The sequence below is a fragment of the Spermophilus citellus genome, assembly GCF_964194105.1.
Source record: "Spermophilus citellus genome assembly, chromosome: 3".
NCBI classification, from domain to species: Eukaryota; Metazoa; Chordata; class Mammalia; order Rodentia; family Sciuridae; genus Spermophilus; species Spermophilus citellus.
In genome coordinates, this window is record NC_138184.1 from 125,853,878 (window position 1) to 125,879,047 (window position 25,170).

The window sequence follows — 25,170 nt, forward strand, 5'->3', positions numbered from 1 at the left end:
CACATCATATTAGTGTTTTCTGGGTCCTTGATTACTGTGTGTATATAAATTGCATTTGGGTTTTGGGTCCTTGATTTCTGTGTGTATATAAATCATGTTTGGGTTTTGGGCTTGTCATTTCTGTGGGTACATGTATTGTGGTGCAGGCTTGTTGAACTCAGATTGTCCTCAGATATTTTGGGAGATTGTGAAGTTTTGGATGAGAATGTGGGCTTGGGTCTGACCTCTTACAGATGGGGTGACGGTGTGTGCTCTATACTTCTGCATGCCTTGAGTGGTCCTGAGGCTCAGGGTTTAGCATGTTCCCTGGAATGTGTAGTTGGTGTGTGGTGGAACTGACTGCCATGGTCATTGATATGTGCCATCCTTGCCACTGTCACCGGCTCTAGTACAGGCCTGTGGTGTCCCACTAGCACTGAGGACATAGATTATCCTGCAGAGGTGGTGACCAAGTCATGAGTGGGAGGCTCAGCAGGGAGACTGAGCCATAGCTGGAACTCTTAGAAGGATTGAGGTTACTCACTTCCTGAGCCAAGGGAAAGTGTGTCCCTCAGTCCAGGACATAAGGTTCATGAGCAGATGGAGGCAGAGACCGGAACTTACCTCCCCTACAGAACTTTTGGCTGAAATCAGTTTCCGAATGTCTATGTCCCTCCTGTTCTTATGCTGAAACCCAATCCCCTAAGTGGTGATGAAGAGGTGGGGCCTCTGGAGGTGATTAGGTGGGTAGAGCCCTCATGAATGGAATTAGTTCCCTTATAAAAGAGGCTGCAGAGTTCTTGCCCTTTCTACCATGTGACACACATTGAGAATGTGCCATCTATGAACTTGAAAGCAGGTCCTCATCTGACACCAAATCTGCAGACTCCTTGATCATGGATGTCCCAGAGTCTGCAACAGTAAGCAGTAAATTCCTGTTGTTCAAGTGCCCAGTCTATGGCATCTTGTCAAAGCAACCCCAGTGCACTAGAATAGGCCCTGATCCTCAGTTTCTTTATGTGTAAAATAGGTGAATAATACTTCCCTATAATACACATAAAATAATTAGCTGTCAATCATGATAGTATTAGCTATATAAATTCTAGAGACGTCAACTCATCTACGTAACATCACTTGATCATTTGAATCTCAAAAGTTTTTCTTCCTGAGATTTAGTACTTGAGCCACTTGAATTATTTGAGTCTCATGACCTTTTTTTTTTTCTTGCTGTCAGTTGACTCATTTGCACGAGTAATAAAGGAAGTAGGAGAGATACAGCAATTTTAGGAAGGCAGATGTTGGTAAGAGAGAAGGCGGAAGAGGTGCTGGGGGCTGTCCCCATGACGTGAAGAGAATGGGGTTCTGTGGACATGACATGGAGATCCCATCTTTGCACCCTATGAATGTCTGGGGCATTGGCTTCTATCTCCCACACCATCACTCTTCTGCTCCTTAGAGGTGCACTTTGTTTAGGGGATTAAGTGTAATCCTAAATCATCAGAGCTTATACAGACCTTCAGATCACTGCTTTGTCAACTTAAGACCCTCACAGGAGGCTGTACACAAGAGTTCACAGAGCTGGAGAGTGCACATGGAACAGTGTGAGGTCCTTGTACCCAGCACCTGCTTTAGTTCAGGAATTAGGCCCAGCCTCCAGCCATCTGGGCTTAAAGGGGCCTCAGCTACCTGGCCCAGCCTCAGCTGCTTGACTTTGTGCATTTTTTATTGGTGACACCATTTCTGAGATGCTCAGCCCTCTCCAGAGACCCTGGACAAAGACATCTCACTCCTCTTCCTTAGCTCTTTATCAAGTGTTCCTTGTCCTGTGCTGTGTGTTTCTGAGTCTCATGTTCCTTTCACCTGGGAGTTCTGAGGCATGTACAAGAAGGAGGCTGGGGTGAGCTGTTGCTTTGCTGAGTGTTGAACTTCTGGCCCTTCTCTACCCCGTTGTATATGTCCAGATCCACCATCCCTAGGTCCCAGAGCTTCAGTCTATAGAATGCCACTTGACAGGCTCTGTTTTGCTCAGTGCTAGGTACTGAGGATCTGGAGGTAGACCTTGTGGGGTTGCCATCTCAGCCCACTGCATCAGGCTAGAGAGCCACATGCAATTGTGAAGGAGCCAACTGGGCACTTAGGGATGCGCCATTTCAGATCAGCATGTGCATCTTGCCATCCCCAAAGGGAGTTAAGTGGTAGGCTTTGTTTATAGGGCTCCTGAATCTTTCCCTAGGAACAAAAGGTCCAGTTTTACTGACTTGATAATGAAAAAGGAGGGACTGAGAAATTTTTTCATAAAAATAGCAAGGCTATTTTCCCATGAGCACAGACTTCTTGTGTTGTTTGTATTTATCACTTTCCCAGCCCCCATTATGCCTTTTGTGACTTTGGCTGACATAACCTCCCTGAGGCTCAGCCTGTTCATCTGAAGGTGGGATGGGCAATCAATTCAGCAGGATGCTTTAGGGGAACAGGAGGTTTGCATCTGATGTTCGTCCTGTGATTGGCTTGCAATGTGTGCTTGGAGACATAAGTCATCGAGGCCAGCTGAGAGGTGGCAGCTGTGTGCTGAGCATTAGAGATGTGTCTGTCATTTCCTCACACATAGTCTTCTGAAAGGTCCTTTTCTGGACCATCTTGAAGGTGACAGCCAGGACTGAAGAGTTGTTCTTCCCCCTGAGGGCCAGGGAGGGCCCTGCCAGAGCATGTGGCCCTAGGACAGACCATGCTGCCACCTCAGCAAACGTTTACCTGGCCTCCACCCTCCTGGCTCCCCACTGTGTGGCACAGGTGGAGGTGGTTAATTTTTAAGCCATCAATTCAACAAACATTTCCTGGGTGCTGCTCTAAGCAGGACACTGAGCTGGGCCAGAGGCAGCTCACTGTCCATGGGAGCTTCTGGTTGCAGCACTTAGGACCAAGTGGGAATCTAGTTCTGCCAGAGGATGGTGACCTCCACCTTTGCCAAAAGTGTGTGTTTGTGTGCTTATGTGTTTTAATGTTTGGCAACTGTCTTTTAAGATTGTTTTTAAAATTAATTGAGGTTATGTTAGAGCAGTTGCAGGTTAAGAGCCAACTTCAGGGGAAAGTACAGAGAGCTCTTGTGTTCTTTTCTGTGCACAGCCTCTCTCATGTCCCAACATCCCCATTTGTTACAATTGATGAACCTATATTGACACATTATTATCCAAAGCTGGGAGTTTACTTAAGGGTTACTCTGGGTGTTGTTTTTCTGTGGGTTTGGACAAATGCATAATAAAATGTATCCACCTCAGTGTATCATATAGAAGAGTTTGAGCTAAAAATCCTCTGTGCTCTGCCTAATCACTCCTTCTTGACCCCAGCCTCTGGCAATCACTGATCTCTTTAGTGTCTCCATTATTTGGCCTTTTCCAGAATGTAGATGAAATCATACAACAGCATGGAATCTTTTTAGATTGGCTTCTTTCACTTAGTAATATGCATTTAACTTTCCTTAAATGATCTCATTTCTTTCTTAAATAGCTCATTTTCTTTTAGCACTTAATAATATTCTGTTTTCTGAAGGTACCACTGTTTATTTATCCATTTACTTATTGATAGGCATTGCTCTTATTCCAAATCTTATCTTTGCAAGTTTTTGCTGGTGTCAGAAGAACCATTAAGCACCTTTAAATGTTCTTTTGGTAGGCACTTTTGTTCCTCTTCCCATAAGATTCCTTTCTGGGTCGGCTGCCTGACTGATCTTTGGTTTTTCTTCATTCTACCCATTTTACTTCATTAAAGGTATGTTTATACCTCTGGCTGAGTTCCTAATGGGGACCATTCTTCCATGTGGGAATTCCTACCACGGGAAGCCTTCTCCTGTGCTCCAGGTTCACTCAGGAGTGTTGCCTTTTATATACACATAAGCAATTATCCTTTGATTAAGAATTAATGTTTTTAAGTGCAAAGTCTGAGTCCCCAACAGCAGCACTGACTGTGACATTGGGAGTTTCCTTGGACTATGAGGTGACCAGCAGGACTGCACCACTGTTAGCTAAAGAAGCACAGGCACCCAGTGACACCAGCCACCGGCTGCTCTGGGCCTTGCTCCATCAGGGACTGCTTCTTGCACAGTCTTGGTGTGGGATCTTTGGTGGAACCCAGCTGGTACTGCAGAAGCCACTGCATTCATCATCATGGGAGAGACCGAGGGTTTTGAAGCCCGTTGTGACATGTGGCCAGACTGGCAGGACCATGTTGGCTTGTCTGGTTAAGAGTATAAGTTTCACCTGATGATGACAGATTTGCTCTTTAGTGTGGCTTAAGTTTAAGCTGTGTTTGTGCAGGATTTACCAGCCCTGCCCCAACAAAAGGGAATTACAGTCATGCACCACATAATGTCATTTTGGTCAATAAAGGACCACATCCATGACGGTGGTCCCTTGAGATTATGCCACCAAGTGAGGCTGTAGCCGTCTCAGTTGTGTAAGCACACTCTTTGATTTTCACACAATGATGAAACCACTTGATGCATATCCCGGTGGTGAAGCGATGCATGACTGTATAAAGCAAATATTCTTTTGAGATAACACATTTGTCTTAAATAAATACTGTAGTTTAAAAATCTGTCTGTTTGTTTTCTCTAAATTGTCAGTTGTCCTTCTGTATTGGGTTACAGCAAATAAAGGAGGCCTCCACACATCCCTGAAATGAATCCACACCTATTTGCCACTTCATTGGGCGGTATGGCAGTAACCTATTTGTCAGCAATGATCTGTTTAATAGGCAGGAGTCCAGAAGTTGTGGCAGGTGGTGAAGGTGAGCCCCAGTGTTTGCATGTGTCTCAGGCCAGACGCATGTGCCTCAAAGACTCTGTTTTTGTAAAGTGAGGGTGCCTTGTCACGGCACTGTGACGGGTCACATAGGAGGATGGGAAGCCTTCAGTGAACACAGGATGTAGCTGCAAGTGTGTTTTGTTTGAGCTTGAATTACTGAGGTGCCCTTGGGGACTTACTTTTGCCCTTGATCCCTGTGACTGCAGACAAAGTCTCACCTGAGGAAGAAGATTCCTTGCAGACCCACATTGCTTGAACAATAATTCCAGCAAGTGTATTTGTTGGCTGAAGTCTTCTACCTTTGCCCCCGCCATAACGCATTGATGGGATGTCAGCCTGCAGGGGCTCAGTAAGGGGAGTAGATGTATTTTGACCTTCACAGCCAGGTTGTGATGAGAGAGTAAGGACACTGGAGAATGCGAGGCCTTGAAAATCGAAACAAATGCCAACCTTACAATGAGAATAACAGGTGTGTGAGTGTTTGCTTTGGTGGGATCAGATAGAGCAGTTTGGGAGGTGTAGCTATCAGAAGCAGCCCCTAAAATTTTGAGGAACTGTAAAAGAGGGGGGAGTAGATAACGGACACGGGTCTGAATTCTGACTGCCTTGTTTTTTTAGCCTTGTGACCCGAGGCTTGGTGTCTTTCTTTGGAAATTAGGGATGAAGCCCCTACCTGGGGGACTTCTGAAGAAAGCCAAAATTCAGCTGCTCTGGAAGCACAGGACCTGGGGGGTTTTGCAAGGAGCTCTGTCTCATTTTGAGGACTTGACTTTGCTTCATTGGTCTTGAGTCACTGAAGGTGTCCACAGTTTCAGTTTCTAGGGACCATTACTTTTGTAGTTCTAGGAAATTCTGAGAGACTGTTTCATAAAATGTTGCCAATCACTGGCATTAGTCAATATGCATTTTATTTATTAACTGTTAAAGGACAGGAAATGATGGTGTAATGCTCAATTTCCAGAGAATGGGGTCTTTCAAGCAAATCTCATCTAATCAACTGTGTCTGACTCAGCCTAGCCCAACCTGAAAGGGGTTCCTCTGGCTTCTGGCAGAACAAAGGGTTCATGGTATCTGGACACTGGCACCAGAGGATCTCGTGTCAATGCCACCTTGGCTCTGGCAACTTGGGCCTCCTACCAGGGTGGCTCCAAGACCTTGTACCTGATTGCTTTGTGATATCCCACATAGCTGCTCTGTGGCTGCTTTATTGGCTGGCTCCATGTCCTTTACCTGGCCACCCCTGAGGCCTCTGACCTGCCTCTTCCCACCTGTGAAGTTTCCCTTCTCCTTACCTTCCCCCAGCATCCTGCCTTCATACCCACTCCACTCAGCCCTAGCTTGCTCAGCAGGACCTCCATGGTCCTGATCCACTGATGCTGCAGCTAGGGTGACTGTGTCCAGTGAATAGCAGTACTTTGGGTGCCCCTACCTGCATGGTCTGTGGTTCCTGCTGTGATTTCCTGAAGATCACCCTGCCTCTCTACAGAGGATTTTTTTGTGTGTTATGTTTCCTGCCATGTGTGCTATGTGTGCATGGACTTCTCCACCCCTCCTCGCTCCCCTATTACTGTGTTGCAGTGATAGTACCTGCTTCTTTCTCAAGCACATCCTGGCCAGTGGTGTGCAGGTGAATTATACTTGCCAGGGTTACAGCAGTCTAATGTGTATTGTGGCTGGTTTCCCTGGTGAAAATAAACCCCTGTGGCTCCTTCCATGCTATGAATGTGATGTTATCAGTTTGGAAATGTCACATTCGGCTCCACATCCTTTCTCATCACCTCTGGTGACAGAGCAGCATCCCTCCTTCCACATACTTGGCCCTAGTCTGTCTTTCTTCTGCTGTTGATGGCCATCTGTGGGAGCCCCTGTCTTCTTTTTGGAAGAGCCCTCACTCTGCATTCCCCCTTTTGAGTTAATGCTCTGGTCACCTCTTTTTTGGGGACATACTTTGTTTCCTTACTGCCTCTTTTTTTGGACCACGGTTCACGTTTTGAATTTCAGAATCTATCAATCAGTCCCTTCCCCAAGGTTCTGCTGGCACCTACTTCTCCTGATTCACAGGTGTCTTTCCTGTCCCTGAATCCCAGAGCCTTGTCCTCACTCCCAAGGCACCTCATGCTCCTTCTCTTCCCCGACCCCTCTGTTCTCTCTGCAAGTTACAAGTTTATTTGTCATGCTACACTCAGCTGCACTTGCCTTGTCTCCAGCTGAGGATTCTGTCCTTCCTGCTTCCCCCAGCTCCCAGTCCTGGCTCAGCTGGGATATGTGCAGTCAGGAAGCCATGGAGATGCACATTCTGCTTGGATGTTTTGGACATTGTGGAGAGTTCTGTAGCTTTAAGCAACCAGTTAGATTTTCATCCTCTGTTTTCCAGTGTTGATATCGTCTGTTCTGGTGTCCAGCAGTGTGATCTCCATCGAAGCACATCTTAGGCATGTCCTTGGCCATCCTGGGGATAAGGCTGCATTCTATGTCTAAGCAGAGACTCCCCATGGGATCTTGCCCCCAACGTCACCTTCCACTGCCCTTCCCTCTGTGTCTTCAGAGCATTGAATTCATGCAGGAAGAGATGCTCTGAGAATCTAATGCTGATTCTTCATCGTCCCTGTCTGGGTAGGACATTCTCATGGACAGGAGGAGGCCTCTGCTGGTCTTGACCTGAGGGCTCCCAGACTTCCAGACACTCACTTTACCTGTGGCAGCTGTCCCCCATGCACTGCCTCCCGTGTTGTTAACAGGAATCTCTGTACTGCCATGCTTGCTGGGTCCATAGGGTGAGCATAGAGTTCCTGACTGTGGATGTTCTACCTTGTGGTCCCTGGTGTCCTTGTGTGTGCCTGGGGTTATTTGTGGTAGTCTTTGTGCCTGCATCTCAGTCTCTCTTGAAATCACTTCATGTTCAGTGCAGAGAAGAGTGTTTCTGATCAAGCGGATGGTTTTATCCTTGTCTGGCAGTGTCTGGAGGCTAGCTCTCCTCTCAGAGACCCATTTCTTCCTCCCTGAGCCATCTTTTGAGCAGCAGGGCCAAAGCACATAAGTAAGCATCCAAGTACTCACTTTCCAGTTTTAACTAATGAAATACAATTTGTATTTCACCAAGCCTTACCATCCTCCATCCCACTTTCTGTAAAGCTGTTAATTTTAGGCAGGGATTCAGGAAGTGTCCACCCCCATTTTCTGCTGAGCACAGAAATAGCTCAGAAGAAATAGCCACCTCCCAGGAGCAGCTGGTAGAATTCACTTCAGTGTGTTTTTTGGCATTTTGAATCTTGCCCTTTCGTGCACTGCATATCTGTGTATAACGCAACTGCCGATTTCCCCAGAACTTTCTGAAATGGGCAGGCTTCTCTCTGTTCTTGATGGAACCCTTCTGGATGGAGTCCTGTGGGAGGGTCTGGGCTGTTAGCCCTCCCGTGTTACTGGAGACTTTCTCCTGCTCAGGAGGGTCTGTAGAAAAATAAACACATAGCAGTCTCTTTTGGGGGGAGGGGGAAGGAGGCCATAATAGAAGGTCTGAATGAATAAAACATTGTGCCCTCAGAAATTCTGATTTCAGAATCTTGATCTAAAACCTTTGTCTTTTGGGAGATTTCTGTCTTTTACATTTAAAAAGCAATTGGTGGGGGAAGAGGCTTTGACTGGTCCTTAGGATGCTCCTTAGAAATCTTAGCTCTGCTCAGGGAGGGCCAAGGATGGACTGATCTATGTGATATTTCCATTAATGGGTAGAAGAAGTAGCTTTGTGGGTGTTTAAAGGACTGGCCTGCCAATCAGAATGGGCAGAGGCAGGGCTTGTGGGTAATCCTTAGATAAATAGTTTGGGATCCTGAATAGAGAGTGGGTGGTGCCATTAGAAGGGTGGTATGAACCTGAGTGGAGGTTTAGCTTCAGATGGTGAGTCTTATGGAATATGTTCATAAGGACATTCAGAATTAGCTAGTTAGTAATAGGTAGCCTAATGCTTAAATAAAAATATTTTTTGAGAGCTGATGATAAATTGTGATCTATTAAGTTTTCTAATTTTTTTCCTTTCTTATTGACCTTCCCTGGAGTAAAGGACAGTTGGTAGAGACTAAATTATTCATTTTATTATTCTTAGATACTTTTGATCAAATGTCTCTGAGGGAAATTTTTTTTATTAGTCCCTTAAACAGAATTTAGCATTTTCTTCTTGAATAACCTGTATTTTGGTATCTTTTCTTCTTCATTAAACTGAATTCTTAAAAACAACTATTTATTCTTCTTCATCTTCCAGTGCCTTGAGGTGTGGTGTTCCGTTAGTCATTGTGAGTGAATGAGTTCATGAATGAATGAATAACTAGGAGGTTGCGACCACTGACCTGAAAAGAGTTTGGAGAAGGAGAAGCTTATTCTTTTTATTTTTTATTTTTTTATTTTTTGCAATCCTGGGATCAAATCCAGGGCCTCACACATGCTAGGCAAGTACTCTACCACTGAGCCACATCCCAGGCCCTTTTTAACAATTTTATTTTGAAACAGGTCTCACTGTGTTGCCTAAGCTAGCCTCAAACTCTTGATCTTCCTGCTTCAGCCTCCAGAGTAGCTGGGATTGCAGGCATGCACTACCATGCCAGTCTCTAGCTCACTCACTTTGCTGTTCCTTTACTAGTAACCACTGAGCATTGAGGGTAAGAAGGTCACCTTCCCTCTGGAAGCACCATTTTATTTATGAGATCCTGCAGTCCCCTCCCTGGGGATGTGCATTTTCTCTGTACTATCATTAGCAAAAGGCTAGTGGAAATTAGGGCTGATCAGAGGAGGCTATTACTGGATTCAGGAGGAATCTCAGATCCTGCATGGCCTCTGGGGAAGCAGGAGATGGCAGCATCAGCTTATTGAACCACCTGTGGACTGGGGGGCCACTCTCTCCTGCTTGGGAGCTACATGACCTTTTTGACATGAAGCTGGAAGTGTACATGGCAGTAGATGTCATGCAAACCACTCACTTTCAAGGCCTCTGAAAACAAGGCTGTATTTTAAAGTTGCTGTCTCACTGGACCTTTTCTTTGTGAGAAGAATGACAGTATTAGAAAAGTCACGGGGTGGGGGGTCATGGCATTTCTGTGCACTTCTCTTAAAGGAAGAACAACTATACATGCTTCCTGTGTCCTGGAACTGGGAGGCAGCCCATTCTTGTCTTCCTCTTGATTGGCTCACCCTGAGCACCATGGTTGTTTATTTAGTCCTTCTCTGCAGGAGGGGTCACATCTGGGCCTGCGAAAGGCCCAAGGGAGAACATCCACATCCCTATCTCCTATCTGCAGAGATGTCCTGCCAACACTTGCTATTATGTAGGGTGTGAGCGTGTGTGCTACAACCAGGGAGGTTTCAAAAATTACCTTATTGAAAGGTGCTAAAAGAGCTGAGGCATGTGTATGCATCATCCTGCTGTGAGTGACAGAGAGGGGCCCTAGCAGAGGGAGAGTGGAGGGAGGCTCAAGGTTGACCTCTGGGTAAGGTCATAAATGTGCTCATGCCTGTTTCTATTGGTTGGCACTGGATTGGTGGATGTCTTTGCTCCCCTTGTAGACCTTTCCATGTGGCCACCCTGGCTTCCTTTCAGCATGGAATTGGGTCCAAGAGTGGATTCTTGAGGCAAAGGTGGCAGCCACAGCCCTGTGAGGCCCAGCTTCAGAAGTTCTGCCTTATTCCATTGATTCTAACAGGTCACAAGACAAATCTAGGACAAGCCCAGAATCAAGAGAATGGGGTGGACTCTACCTCTTGATAGGAACTGGCAATTACTATGCAGAGACCCTGTGTGGTGCCACCATTATTGAAAACACAATCTACTGAAATCTTAGGAAGGTTGGAAATAGGGTTCAGAGTTAATAGGGTATAGAGTTAATCATCAATCTTTTCAAATTAGTTGAAATGTAAGTTACTTACCAGTGTCATGTTGTATTTTATAAGTAATTGCAAATTGCATGTGACATATTTTTAGGTCTATTAAGATATAGCTGATGAGGAGGGACAGTGAGTTTTGACATTGCCTTTTCCTTGTGAAAATGGATCTAGTCATTTTAATCCAGTTATTTTGATTCTTGGCATTTATTTTATTTTATTTTTAGTACCGGGGATTGAACCCAGGAGTGCTTAACCACTGAGCTGCATCCTCTGCCCTTCTTATTTTTTATTTTGAGATAGGGTCTTGCTAAGTTGCTTAGGACCTCACTAAGTTGCTGAAGCTGGCTTTGAATTTGCAATCCTCCTGCCTCATCCTCCAGAGTTGTTGGGATTATGGGTATATACTACTATGCCTGATAATCATTGACATTTTAAATGAGCTAAAAACCAAAAGAAAACAGAAGAACCCTACCACATTTTTTTTTTTTTTTGGTATTGGGAATTGAACATACCAAGAGTTTTGCACATTAGGCAAATTGTCTACGCCTGAGCCAAATCTGTAGTCCTTTAAATTTTTTTTTTTGAGACAGAGTCTTGATAAATTGCCCAGGCTGGCCTCAAAAACTTGTGATCCTCCTGCCTCAGCCTCTGGAATAGCTGGGATTATAGTTGTGCTCCACTGCTCCCAGCAAAGAAGACTTAAAAGACTAAAACTAAATATCACTTCTTAATCTTTCTGCAAGTAAGTTGGATTTATGAGGTTTTCTTCTGATTATGTAGCAAGCCATTAGCATTTTATCCATCATCATATGTAATCTTTGTTTCTCTTTTAAAATGCAGGAATCTGATAAGGGTTGGCTTGAGCCTTATAGACCCTGCCTATGGTCTTGCCTAATGACTAAAGGTCTTATCTTAACTCCCTGCTGTATGGGCCTGGGCTTCCTGAGCTGTGTGCTGAGAGTGTGTCTGGCTTCCCTGCCGGGCCCTGATCTTTGAGACAGACTTGGCCACAAGATCACATGCTGGTTACTGAGCAAAAGATCCTGTCATGCAATCCTGGCTCAAGCTTGAGTAGAGTATGTACAGTAGCGGGTCCCCAGGGTGTACTTGCCACCTCTTGAGAGTTCCCAGGACCTGTCTCCAACAATAGACTCATATTCTATTTCTGATCTGGGATGAACATTGATAACATACGGGACACAGAGCACTCATTTTATGTTCTCATTATTATATTCCCTATGAGCCATGTGCTGTGGGCTTGAAGCAAGGCAGACCCAGGGTTCCCTCGTGGCCTGCCTCCCTCAGTTGGCTAAGGGTAGCCACAGCCTGAGTAAGTGAGCGAAGCAGAGGGTTCTGACAGATGCAGCTTGTCCTGTGCAGGATAGGTGCACAACTCCTTTCTTTCCCCCTCCCCAAATTATTGGAATCGTACAGCTGGATTGGAAGAGGAAATTGAGGCCCCAAGAGGGAATCTGGGAATTGAATGCTGGGGATAGTCTTTCTTATACTGTGCCAAGGGCACCTTTAAGGAAAAACATAAGACGTGATTCCAACAATTTTCCCTCTTTCTCATCCATGTTCCTTGCTTCCTGACAGGCAGGTAGGCGGAGGAGGGTGAATTGCTTTTTTAGGCACCTGTTTTCTCCCAGGGATTAGAGCAGGCTCAATTGGGCTTTAACACTTACATGCAGGGTAACAGAGCTTCCTGAGGAATGTGAACCTAATTAGGGCTTCCAGGGTCAAGAGGACACAAAACACCAAGTTAGGGAGAGCCCTTGAAGGAAGCAAAGAGAATTAATAAAGTCCCTAATGCCTACATTGTGTGCCTATCCTTTGTATAGATCCCTTGTTATCTGCAGGCTCCTGGTGAAAGCCTGACCTGGGGCGCTCCCTAACTCTCTTCCCAGCCTAGGCATATTTCAGCAGCTTTGACTGAGGAGGCATGGGATGAGGAAGCCATTGCATGTTGTCGGCAGCCCTGGTGGGCCCATAGTGTTCTGCAAATATTCCATGTGAACCAACCTTTCAGGTTGTCACTGATCCCTTAAGACTTTTGTTGTTAGGGGCTGAATTGTGTCCCCTCAAATTCATATTAGAGTCCTAGCCCCTCAGGATGTGACCATATCAGTTAGGAGGAAGTCATTGGGGTAGGTTTTAATCCCATATGACTGGTATCCTTATAAGAAGAGTTTAGGACACAGACGCGAATCCAAGGATGACCTTGTGAGGACACAGGGAGGAGATGTATTCTACAAGCCAAGGAGAGAGACCAACCCTGTCAATACCTGATCTCCCACTTTCAGCCTCTAACCCTATGAGGATATAAATTCCTGTTGTTTAAGCGGCTAGTTGGGTGTTTTGCTGCTGTGACGTCCACAGTGGGGCAAATGTCCCCCTCTCTTAGAGTTGTCACCATTAGGGGAAGGGGCAATTTTCTTCTTATTATTCTACATCATTCATGACCAATAATAATAATGGTAATAAAAACAATTGAGCCAGGGCTGGGGTTGTGGCTCAGAGGTAGAGCACTCACCTAGCATGTGTGAGGCACTGGGTTTGATCCTTAGCACCACATAAAAATAAAATATTGTGTCTACCTATAACTAAAAAAATAAATATTTAAAAACAAACAAACAAACAAAAAAACGATTGAGCTGTTTATCTTTTATCAATCTTCTATGTGATGGGAGTATAAAAACATCTTGCTGTTTTATTGATCATATATAACAAATGAAGTGAAATATGTAAAATAATAAATCCTTCAAAAAGGCCTCTCCCCTCTCCACCCAGAGCGCTGCCATTTATAGAGCCATGAGAGGTGACTCGACCTGAAATGGTTCCAGTGGCCAGCCAACCCTCCGTGTCTATAGGCGTGTCTTTCAGGCCAGGGAAACAGGTGACCTCTGACCTCTTTATGGTTTGGGAAAGAAAGCGTGCCTTCCTGGCTTTATGGTGAAGTTTCTTCATAAAGATAAAGAAGAAATAAACTTCACTTCCAATTTTATGCAGCTTGTCTTATTTTTAAAAAAATATTTTTATTTATATTTTTTAGTTGTAAATGGACACAACACCTTTATTTTATTTATTTGTTTTTATGTGGTGCTGAGGATTGAACCCAGGGCCTCACACATGCTAGGCAAGTGCTTTACCACTGAGCTACAACCGCAGCCCCATGCAGCTTGTTTATAGTTCCATTATTATAATTAAAGTCATTTATATAATGCTAGAACTTGTGCATGAAGTGATGCCTCTTTGCTTGACTTTGCAAATTGCTTTCTCCCCATTTTCGAGGCTGAGGCTGGCTGGTGGCTCACCCTGCTTTCTAGACCGCTTTTGCACTTGTTTTGTACCTGAATAGTGGCTTTCTGTATGTGGGTGCACTGACCCAATGCACTTTCATGACTTGGTTGGTGCTGCTGAACTCATTCAGAGTTCCAGAATCCTGGCATGAACAAGATTCACCCAGGCCTGCTTGACTCCAGTGTGAGGAGAGTTCTCCTAGGACAGAATTACCTGGAGAACAGGAAGGAAAAATGGATAGTAAAGAGAGCAAAAACTGCCCAGGCTCCCCATGGTAGTGGGTGACCGAGTGAAGGTGTGCTGGCAGTGAGAGTGGCCTCTCAGTTCTCGCTCCATGTTTCCTGGGGCTCTAGGGGCTCATTCATGTGATCTCATACAATCAGAATTTTTGATGATTCACAAAAGGTTGAACTCACATTTACCTTTATTCTATTTATAAAATAATAGGTAAGGCTACATGTTTTTAGAGAAACTGGTAGAAAATTATCACTCTCTATTTGACTCTGTCCAAAAGAAAATATAATAGGAAGCAACCCCCAAAACTGAGTTCATAAGCTTCGTTGTATGAATCAGAGGGAGAACATGGCAAAGCGTGTGTTGAACTGAAGTCTTCTTTCTCTCACTCAGGGCCTTGATCTCCAAGGGGTAGCAGGGGGCAGTGGGACAGGTAGTTGCAGTGGATCCCAGTCTCTCTGAGTTGGATCTGCACTGAAGCCTGGGCTTCTGCCTGGTGCCTTAAGTGAGGGAGGCAGCGGCCTGGGTGAAAGTGTTTTCTCTGGTGAGAAGCACCTGTTAGCCAAAGCAGTAATTAACCTCCGTGATTGAATTCAGCGAGACTGAACTTTGGTTGGGTATGTGTACACACACCCTTAGAGATACACATGGACACCCACAGATAGATACACATAGAGACTCAGACAGACAGACAAACACACACACACACACACAAACATGAACAATTTCAAATGTATACACACATTCCTACAGGGTGTGCACACATATTCCCACACACAAACTCGGATATGTACGCACACTTAGAAACTCACAGCACTGTCAAAACTCAGAAATAAACTGTCACACAGGCTCTTGTCCTTTTTTTCCTCCCCTATTTTTTTGTGGTACTGGGGATTGAACCTGGGATGCTGTACCATTGAGCGACATCCCTAGACATTTCTATGTTTTATTTTGAAACAAGATCTTGCTAAGTTGTTGAGGCTAATCTCCAACCTACTGATCCTCCTGCCTCTGTCTCCTGAGTAGCTGGAATTGTAGGCATGTGCCACCACACCCTGCTATTTAAAAGTTTTTTTTTTTTTTTTTTTTTTTGTGGTGCTGGGATCAAGCTCAGGGCCTCACTCATGCTTGGCAAGCATTATACCTCTGAGGAACACCCACAGGCCCCATATTCTTTAAATATACATGGTCACATTCAGACTCATTCACATGCCCATGTATGCACACTTACACTCAACCACATGGACCCAGTGACACGGTCAAGACTGGGTGGAAGCCCTTGCCACCCGCTGCTTCCATCCTGTTGAACTGTTGGCTTTGAGACGAGGTTATCAACACCAGCCAGCTCAGGCGCCCACGTAGCCAGGTGTGGGCAGGGCACACCTTGTTTGTTTGTGGTTGTTCCTGGTAACAGTAGATTAGGCTTCAAACAGATCTGAGAGAAGGCCATAAAGTGGCTGTCACACCGGTCTCTCAGAGGGGCCACTATCAAGGGAAGGATAAGTCCTGGGGTGCCGTAGCCTGCAACCAGAGGCTCACAGCTCAGACTCCAAAGCCCATGGCCCTCTCCTGGGATTTCCTCTAGCTTCCATGGGAGCTGCTATAGTCCCAGCCCCATCCCAATCTTGTCACCTCTTGTCAATCCTGTAGTGAGGGTTTTAGTTCCTGTCAGCAGCATGAGGTGTTTGGGACCAGCCAGCATCTCCTCTGTGAGGACCTGCACACAGCAGCTCTCTCTGTGACTGAGCTTCTCACACATAGGATAAGATTTCTGGGCTGTCGTGAGGACTCAGGAGAATGACCTGCAGACACAGCACTTGGCCCTCTGGTCACATGTATATGGGACTGATTTGAGCCTGCACATGGGGATCGAGCCATGCGTCAGGTGCAGTTCAGTGTACCCTGGGTGCAAGCTTTACAGAATGGTTTCTGTGAACATGACAGTGTCAGTCTTTTGCCCAGTCCTGCAGTGCTGGCCCGTGCTGCTCAGTTGTCAGGACCGTCCATTGGCCAGGATGGGCTTTCTAAGAACTTACCTGCTAAAGACATATCAGCTTCTTCATGCTGAGCAAGGTCAGCCAACCTAGAGATGACCCAGGCTTACAGTGCTTCCTCTGTCAAAGCAAAAGGGTGAGAAAACCAGGGCATTTGGTCAGAGCAAGAATGGAAGTTGGAGGAGCAGGCAGGTGACTTGCTGTGCTACCCTGATCTGACTCTGGGTGATTGCCCTCCTCAGCCACCTGACTCTCCATCATTGGAAGCTCCTTCTCCCTGGTTCAGGAGAAGTGGACTGGAGGTCTGAAGGTCAGAGAGCCAAGTACAATGGCTGGTGATGAGCCCCAGAGTTTTGTGGGTTCCAGTGGTTGCTATGCAGCCTTATTCAGAGAAGATGTGTGTTTCTGCCTTTCTAGGCAGGTTGAAGTACTGAGGTGGCATCCAAGGTCCACCTTGCAAATGCATCAGAGCTGTTCAATGTGTTTTTTAATGTTCAGACTATGCAGACTGGTCTAAAGTAAGATGTGAACACCTTGGACTTGGTAGCCTTGATACATGATTCTCACTGTGGTCAGCTGCCCTCCTTATTCTAAGGCAGGAGAAATAATATGGAAATAGCATCTATATCCAGCATCTGTATCTATATTTCCTGTCCTGGAATCTGGTTTTAGCCATTCTGAAGGAACGAATCCTAAAGTTTTTACTTGATCATGCATGGTCCCAGGCAAGGTGGAACTTGAGCAGCCCTTGCTCACAGAGCTTATCTCTCAGTTGCTGGAGGGCACTTGGGGCCAGGCCAGGTGGGCAGTGTTACTGCATTCCATCTTGCCCTAGGGGGATGCACAAACGCACTTGATTTCTGGACTGAATTCTTTAGTGGCTTTTTTTTTTTTAATCCAAGTTTCTGATATTGTTTGGAGCTTTTCTTTTTTTCTTGCAACAAACATGCTTCCAAACGATTAATTTAAAAGTTAATAGACTCTACTTTTTAGGACAATTTTAGACTTTTAGAAAAATTGAACACAGGTCCTCATCTCCCTCAGATAAACATATTACATTCTGTGACACACATATTACACTTGATGGGCCAATATTGAAATGTTATTTATTAACCTAAGTCCATAGTTTATGCTGGGGTTCACTTTGGGTACTCTTCATTCTGTGGGTCAGCATGAAAGTTAATGGCATGCATCCCCCATCACAGTACCATGCAGAATAGTTTCACCGCCTAAAAATCTGTGTTCCACGTATTCATTCCTCCTTCCCCCAACTTGTGACATTCACTGATTCTTTTACTGTCTCCATGGTTTAGTTTTTTCCAGAATGTCATGTAGTTGGAATCGTATAGCATATGAACTTTTCAGACTGACTTCTTAAACACAGTAATACCACTTCATGCTTTTCCATTCTTTTCATGCCTTGATAGCTCCTTTCTTTTGATCTCTGATAAAGCTTGCCTAGAGTGGAATACAGACAATGACTTCTTAAAGGCAGGGGCTCCGATTGCACATTTCTTGTCAGCGTGTCACACATGTAGTGAGGCACAAGGATGCATGTGTGCATTGAGAATGTACTCTACTTGGGGTGACATGAATCCCAGTGCTCTGTTAACCATGGGATCTCCTTGTTCAGTGCCACCATCACCCTGTAAATTTTCTCAAGCTTTTATATATAACAAACAAATGAAAAGGATATGTCCCTGTTTGCCAGCTGCTGTGTGTGTGTGTGCAGAAGGAACTGCCAGTTAAAAGGGAAGGATGGGTGCCATGAGAGAATACCCCTGGCCCCAGCAGGAATGAGTCAGAATCCTGGTGGAGTAACGAGAGGCCCCAGACAAATGAATGACCATGTGTCACATATTCCTTGAGGAACTTACTGAGTAAGATAAGCAAAAAAGCTATAAATAGTTGCCACAGTAAGAACCAAGGTCACACTAACCACCCACTCCAAACTGCAAGGACAATTAGTCAGATGCCTGGGTTTCTCCTTCCTTTCCACATTTCCAGAAAATTCTTTTGAGAATGGAAGCATGCCAGGGGTCTGGAGGTGGGAGAGCCAGGAGAGTGCTGAGGGGAGAGGCAGCTCATGGGGATTGAAATGCTGTTTGCAGGTGCTAGGATCCTGGCCAGCCTCTCAGAGAAGCAAAAAGCAATTTTGATCCCTAGCCTACACATGACCCTTTGTACTCAGGAAGAGCTCTGCTTTCCTGTAAGCAGAGACCCTGATCTGTGGCAGCTGTCGTTCTGAGCATCTCAAACACTATATCTTTTAATCTTCACAACTACCCCATAAAGAAGGTACTATTACTACCTATAGTTTTCAGATGAGGGAACTGAGGCTCAGAGGGGTTTCAGGTCAATGTCCGTTAGCTAGTAAGTGTCAGAGCGGAGAGGCTACTGAAGGCAAACCCTAAAAATGGGCTCTTTATCTCCACAGGGTCAGTTGTTCCTGATGTCTTAATCTCTCCTGCTTGGGTTTTAGCTTTGATTGTATTACTTTGCCTTGTATGTGTCTTTTTGGGGGTCAGGGTACCAGAGATTGAACTCAGGGGCACTCGGCCACTAAGCCACATCCCCAGCCCTATTTTGTATTTTATTTAGAGGCAGGGTCTCACTGAATTGCTTAGCGCCTCACTTTTTACTGAGGCTGGCTTTGAACTTGCAATCCTCCTGTCTTAGCCTTCTGAGATGCTGGGATTACAGGTGTGCGCCACCATGCCTGGCTACATATATGTCTTTCTTAATAAGCTGTCTCTTCTTTGGAGGACTGTGGTAGTGAAAGGAAATTCCTTTCTACCATCTCATGTGCTGACTGGAGTATCCACACTAACTTTGGCACATGTAGACTCTATTTTGAGTTCTACTTCTAGAAGCGGCTCTAGAAGAGTCGGTCCATTTTATAGAGAAAGCATGCCCTTGTGTGGGTGTGAGGAGTGTGGGCATCTTGCAGATCACTCTGCAGAGCCCTCCACCTTTTTGGGGGTTAGCTTTCCATGATTCCCAGTGAGGAAGGGCTTGGATGGCTCAGAAGTTTCTGTTCTGAGAGTCCACCAGTTCTTTGAAATTGAAGGTGAGAGCTGGGGTTGTGGCTCAGCGGTAGAGCGCTTGCCTAGCACATGCGAGGCCTTGGGTTCGATCCTCAGCACCACATAAAAATAAATTAAAAAATAATTTCTAATTTCTAATATATATATATATAATAATTTCTAATTTCTAATTTCTAATATATATATATAATATATATATATATTATATATATATATATATTTAGAAATTGTAGGTGAAATTCTGTGTAAGCGATATGTATTTTTCTTGGAGGAAGGCTCTATAATCTTTCCCAAATTCTCAGAAAGGACCTGAACTTTCCCAAAGTTAGCAAAACACTGGATTCTGTTAAGTTCAGGCCCTCTGTGTCTTGAAATGCTACAACTTGGTGACTAGGAAAGCAGTTAGAGATAGTGTAAGCCTTTGGGCACCTCCTTTGGCCATTAGGCCAAGTATTTTCTTTCTTTCTTTTTTTTTTTTTTTTAAAGAGAGAGAGAGAATTTTAATATTTATTTTTTTTTAGTTATCGGTGGACACAACATCTTTGTTTGTATGTGGTGTTGAGGATCAAACCCAGGCCGCACGCATGCCAGGCGAGTGCGCTACCGCATGTGAGTGCGTTACCACTTGAGCCACATCCCCAGCCCCAGGCCAAGTATTTTCTGAAAATCCATTTGCTTATTTGTTTCTTCTCCCTTTAAGGTGGTGATTCCCTGCTGTGTGCAAGTTCACCTGGAACAGGTAAGTCTCTTGCATTGTGTTGAGGACATTTTGTCCTCAGGTAGACTGTCTCTTGAAACTGTGCCCCTTGGGGCAGTTTTTCTGCCCAGATCTCTGTAGAGACATTTGACCTTCTTATTCTTCCCATTTGTTTTCCTTAAGAGGAGAGAATCCATGTGCTTTTTTGTGGGAACTTCTCTTAAGATCAATAATAGGTATCTTCAGGGCTTGATTTCCCTGAGTCTGAGTTTCCTTGGCTATCTTGGTGATAAAAATGGGGACAGTGACAGTAGCTGTCTCACAGGGTGTCTATGTGGAAACCGTGATGCAAGCATTTGTGAACATTCAGGTCTGACACCTGCTATGATTTTTATCAGGTAAACACAGAATAACACTTTCTCTTCGGCTTGTTGTTTGGTAAACATGAATTTCCATTTGTTCTTTAAATGAAACTCCTTAGAATTTCATATTTCCTTGGGTGTTTTCTTTGCCTCCACCCATTGGAGATGAAGGGGTTAAAACTTGTTTCTAGTGACTTATTAGCTTCTTAGACACCTGTGGGGCTCAGGAAGGTAGAACACAGACTACCTCTTATTACAAATTGGAAATGATTCTGGGGAGGCCAATGTAAGCAGCCTTTTGCTGTTGGGGAGAGTGTACCGCCCTGCCCTGCCCTGCCTCATCATGAGGGAAGGAGATACCTGCACTTGCCACCTCCTCCAGATACCTGTCAGGTGTGCTGCATTTATCTCCCAAACTGGATGGGCATCTTGTCCTTAGCCCCGATTTTGCCACATTCAGCATCCATTGGGTTCCTCTGGGGTTTTTGCCTGCCCTTCTGCCTTGCTGTCTCTGTGGGCTGAGTTCAGAGGCCTCCAGACAGGAGGCTGATTGTAAACTGTTCCCTGACGGTTTGGCTGAAGGGTGGTGCCACAGCCTGGTGAATCAGAGCCTCTGAGTTCAGAGCCTGGCACCACCACTGAGCCTGTCTCCTTCTTTACCTAGAGGGGTTAGGGTGCTCCCTAACCTAGCTGATGGCAAAGGGCAGGGAAAAGGGATTCATGGTGGTCAGGCATGCCACATGTTGTTATTGTGCTCCCTTTAATACTATCACATGCTGTGGGTCTCTGTACTTGTGGGGGAGCAAAATGTGCATTAAAGGTCAAAGGAAGATAAAAACAACACAGGTCTCCAGGAAATCTAAATACCTACAAACTATGCCAGACACCTTGGTGGAACATCAAGAGCTGAGGCCCTCAGGGACGGCACAGACTTCTGTCCAGTTTGCCCTGCTGGCCTCAGTGCTGCCCCGAGCTGACCAGCTACTTCCTCCCCTTCACTATTTTGTGGCGCTCATAGCCAGGGTCCTGGGGTGTGTCTTTGTGTACTCTTGGCTTTGATAGGCTGCAATTTGTCTCTGTGATGGAGGGGGATGAGGGGCTGTGTGCCCCTCTGAGACCTTGCTGAAGCCCATTTTCCCCAGCGTCCTCTGTGGTTCTGCCCTGTGCACAGAGACTTTCTTATCATCAGATTTATTGGTAAGTCATAGACACCTGTCCTGCTGGAATGCCACATCTGTGCACCAGGTCCAAAGGGTCTCTGCAAGGGTGTCCAACTTGGCTGCTGGGGGATTGTCACTGGGTTCCTTGGAGTCCCTAGTGTTTGGAGAGGATCCTCTCAATCTTCTGGACACAGCTTTGCACCACAATAGCATGTGATTTTTTTTTCAATGAGTGTGGTCACTAAGACAGCTGGCTCTTTTTCCATCCCGGCCCACTCCTCTTGCAGCTCTGTGTGTGATTGTGTGTGTATTAGGTATGCATTGTTATATGTGTTTGAATATGAAAATGTGTGTTATTCATGTACTTGTGTTATACACATATGTACATATATATAAATGGGAATTATTAGGTACTTGTTACATGTATGTGAATGTGTGTATTAAATATGCATTTGTTTAAAAAAAGAGTAAATGTATGCGGTATACAGGTGATTAAAATATTTTAAATTTCTTAAAAAATGCATTTGTTGTGGGTATATAGATATGTATGAGGTTTTTGTGTAATATAGGTATGTGATTGTGCAGATGTGTGTATCATGCATCTAATTATGTACATGAATGTGTAGATAGATGTACATTTGACATGTAGTTGTTATAGGTATACATGTGTATGTTTGTGTAATTGTCATTTATATATGAATGGGTATTACATATATGCACTTCTTATATGCCTGCATAGATATATGTGTACTGTGAATGTAATTGTTACATGTATATGAATGCAAAATGTGTATTTTATATGTGTTTTTTCCACATTTTTATTGGTGATGTGTTTATAAAAGGTATATAAATGTGTATTATGTAGTAATTGTTATACACATGTTATATAGGCATGTGTATTATGCATGTAGTTGTATGCATGTGAGTGTGTGTATGGTACATGTCATTTCTGTATGTATGTGAATACATAAATTTGCATTTTGCATGAAGTTGTTATACTTGTCATTATTATGTATATGTGTGTATGTGTGTCATTGTCAAGTATCAAATATAAGTGTATTGTGTATGTACTTGTTATATGTGTATTCAGTGTTACATGTGTGCTCATTATGCATATGATTTTTATGTGTATATAAATGTATGTACCATCATCATGATAGAGACAGGTTCTAAGAAGTGCTTTCATTATTAGGTGATTTTTGTCTAACATCATAAAATGTACCTAAATAAACCTGGGTGGTATAGCCTACTACACACCTAAGCTATATGGTGGAGCCTATTGTTCATTGTTTTTAATGCTTCCAACTTTTTTGGTTAAAAACTAAGACACAACACACACATTAGCCAAGATTTTCTGAGGCAGGAACACTCCTGAAGCTGTCATCTCCTATGACAGCAATGCTGCCTTCTGGAATCCCTCCTGGAGGATCTTCCTGAGGCTATTTTATAGTTAATCTTTTTTTATAAGTAGGAGTGCACTCTAAAATAGGATAAAAGATACAGTATAGTAACCACATAAACCAGTAATATAATCATGTCTTATCATTACCAAATATTTTGTACTATTAAATTGTATATTGCTCTACTTTTGTACAACTGGCAGCACAGTAGGTTTTTTACACCAGCATCACCACAAACATGTGGGCAATGTGTTGCACCACTGCATTAGAACAGCTGCAGTGTCAGCAGGTGACAGGAATTTTCCAGTTCGGTTATCATCTTGTAGGAGTATTGTTGTATTCAAATTGTCATTTTGTGCATGTGACGCTGTATGTGTGTGTGTGTGTGTGTGTGTGTGTGTGTGTGTGTTTCCCTGAGAGGACCATGCATGAGTCCAGTCTGTGCTCCTAGCTCTCTGTGACCTTTTCTAAACTGCTTTGACCAGCAGTTCTCTAAGTGTGGCCCCGGGCCAGTAGCCTCAGCATTGCCTAGAACCTGTTAGAAATGCATATTCCCAGGCCAGCCAGTCCTGCTGAATCAGGAACCATGGACTGGAGCCCAGTGATCTGTGCTTAAACAAACCCTTGGGAAGGTCAGTGCAGCTCAACTGTGAGAATCACAGCTGTGAGCTGGAGCTAGTTCAGGGCCCTTATGTGGGTGTGCTGGTCAGGTGTGGCCTTGGCTGTGTACTGCCCCTCCTCATCTGCCTCCATGCATGGCAGTCTGAGCTCAGAGACCCTTATCTTTTCCAGTGTGTAACTTTTCCCCGTAAGCAGGGTAGTGCTGTCTTCCTCATGCCTGTGGAGGGATAAATGGAAGAAGGGTGGATGTGGCCCAGCTCTCATCCCTTCGGCCTCCTTGTGCTAGGTGAAGTGGTATAAATTGATCCTCCTCTGTCCAGTGGAACTTGTGGGGAGGGTTTGGACCTGTATATTTCTCAGCGCAGAAAGCATCCAATCCTTTTTTTTCTCTCATGCCCCTGCTAAGGCCAAGAACCTTCTGGCACAGGGGTTCCCAGTGCTTTGGACTGGCACAATGACAGACCTTCAGATAACACCCACATTCGGGCAGACCTTGGGAATCCCCTGGACCATTTGGTTCTGACCAGATTACCTGAGAGCAGTTTTTATTTTCTCTTTGTTAACCATTCATCAAGCACCTGCTGGGTGGTTAGGCTACCCCCTGAGGCTCAAAAATGTGAAGAAACTCTCCAAGGTCACCCAGGTGCTGAGAGGCCCTTGCAGGCCTGACCTTGGCTTCTTTGTCTGCTGTGTCTGTGCACTTTTTACCTTTCCAGAGAAGGGACACATTCATTACTACTGCTTCTAATTTTTTGATATGCCACATTTGTTAAATCAAGGATAAAATGTGGTAGGAAAACAAAACAAAACAAAACAAAACAAAACAAACAAACAAAACCCGCACATGTTGTTAGTAGAACTTGAGAGGAAATTAGTGGTTATTTAATACCACTGTTTTGGGCTCAGGATTGGTGTTTTGGGGCAGGCTGCGTTGCACATGGATGAACATGATAGATGGAGGTTTTGGTGTGCCCTTTGAGCCTTGTCACATCGTCCTGGGTCTTGGCGCTGCTTGAGCTGATGCATAGGGGGGTTCCTACAGGGTCTCTCTGGTTCTCTCCCTCCTCCTCTTATCTCACATGCTGTCGGGAATCATGGTGACTCCTGTCCTTGGACTTCATGACTCAGGCAGCCTTCCGGCTTTGGGAACAGATGGTCTGCTTGATTTTTGGATGCTCCATATGTAGCTGTGGCTGTCAGTGGTCAGCTCTGAGGCCACCCTCTGTTCCCTGGGGTGTGAATGTCCCTGTATTTGCTTATATCCTGCCCTAGACCCGGCTGCCCCACTCTGTCCCATACCAGTGGCACTTCCTCCACTTGGCTCCTTTGCCACCTGCCTCTGCTCTGCAGATGTAACCTGGGGGCCGGGAGCCCTCCCAGGAGGTTGCAGCATAGCTTCATCCCAGCACGTTTTAACATTGCAAGCTGCTGGGTCTGCCAGAATTCCTGTGGTAGCACGGAGTTGGGGCATGATTGTTTTGAAACTCTCTGGCATAATTCACTGGTCTCAGCAGAGAGAAGGTGGTGATGGCCCATGCCAGCTAGACTTAATGACTGCCCGTGACAGTCCATGATCAACTGTAGGAGCATCTGTCACCTTGATGACGTTATGCCTGTGAGTGATCGTATTTGTCTATGGGGCCTTTATGACCATCTGGTGGTGTTTCCGACACGAGGAGAGAAGAGACCTTTCCTATAGCCATCGTGTA

The 25,170-nt window shown here is 44.9% G+C and overlaps 1 protein-coding gene across 7 annotated transcripts in view; it reads left to right on the plus strand.

The window, feature by feature from the left end:
• The window catches only part of TNS3 (tensin 3), a 275,924-nt gene that overhangs the window by 72,802 nt on the left and 177,952 nt on the right, over positions 1-25,170 (plus strand). For 5 of the 7 annotated variants that reach the window (XM_081287962.1, XM_081287963.1, XM_081287957.1 and 2 more), the window contains one exon: positions 19,922-19,960. Coding sequence is in view for 2 of the 7 variants with exons in the window: in XM_081287957.1 (XP_081144083.1) it covers positions 19,922-19,960 (39 nt within the window). In the remaining 5 variants the exon portion in view is untranslated. Of the gene's footprint in view, positions 1-19,763; positions 19,831-19,921; positions 19,961-25,018; positions 25,077-25,170 lie in introns of those variants that run through there. The other 2 variants (XM_081287960.1, XM_081287958.1) reach the window with 2 other exon arrangements.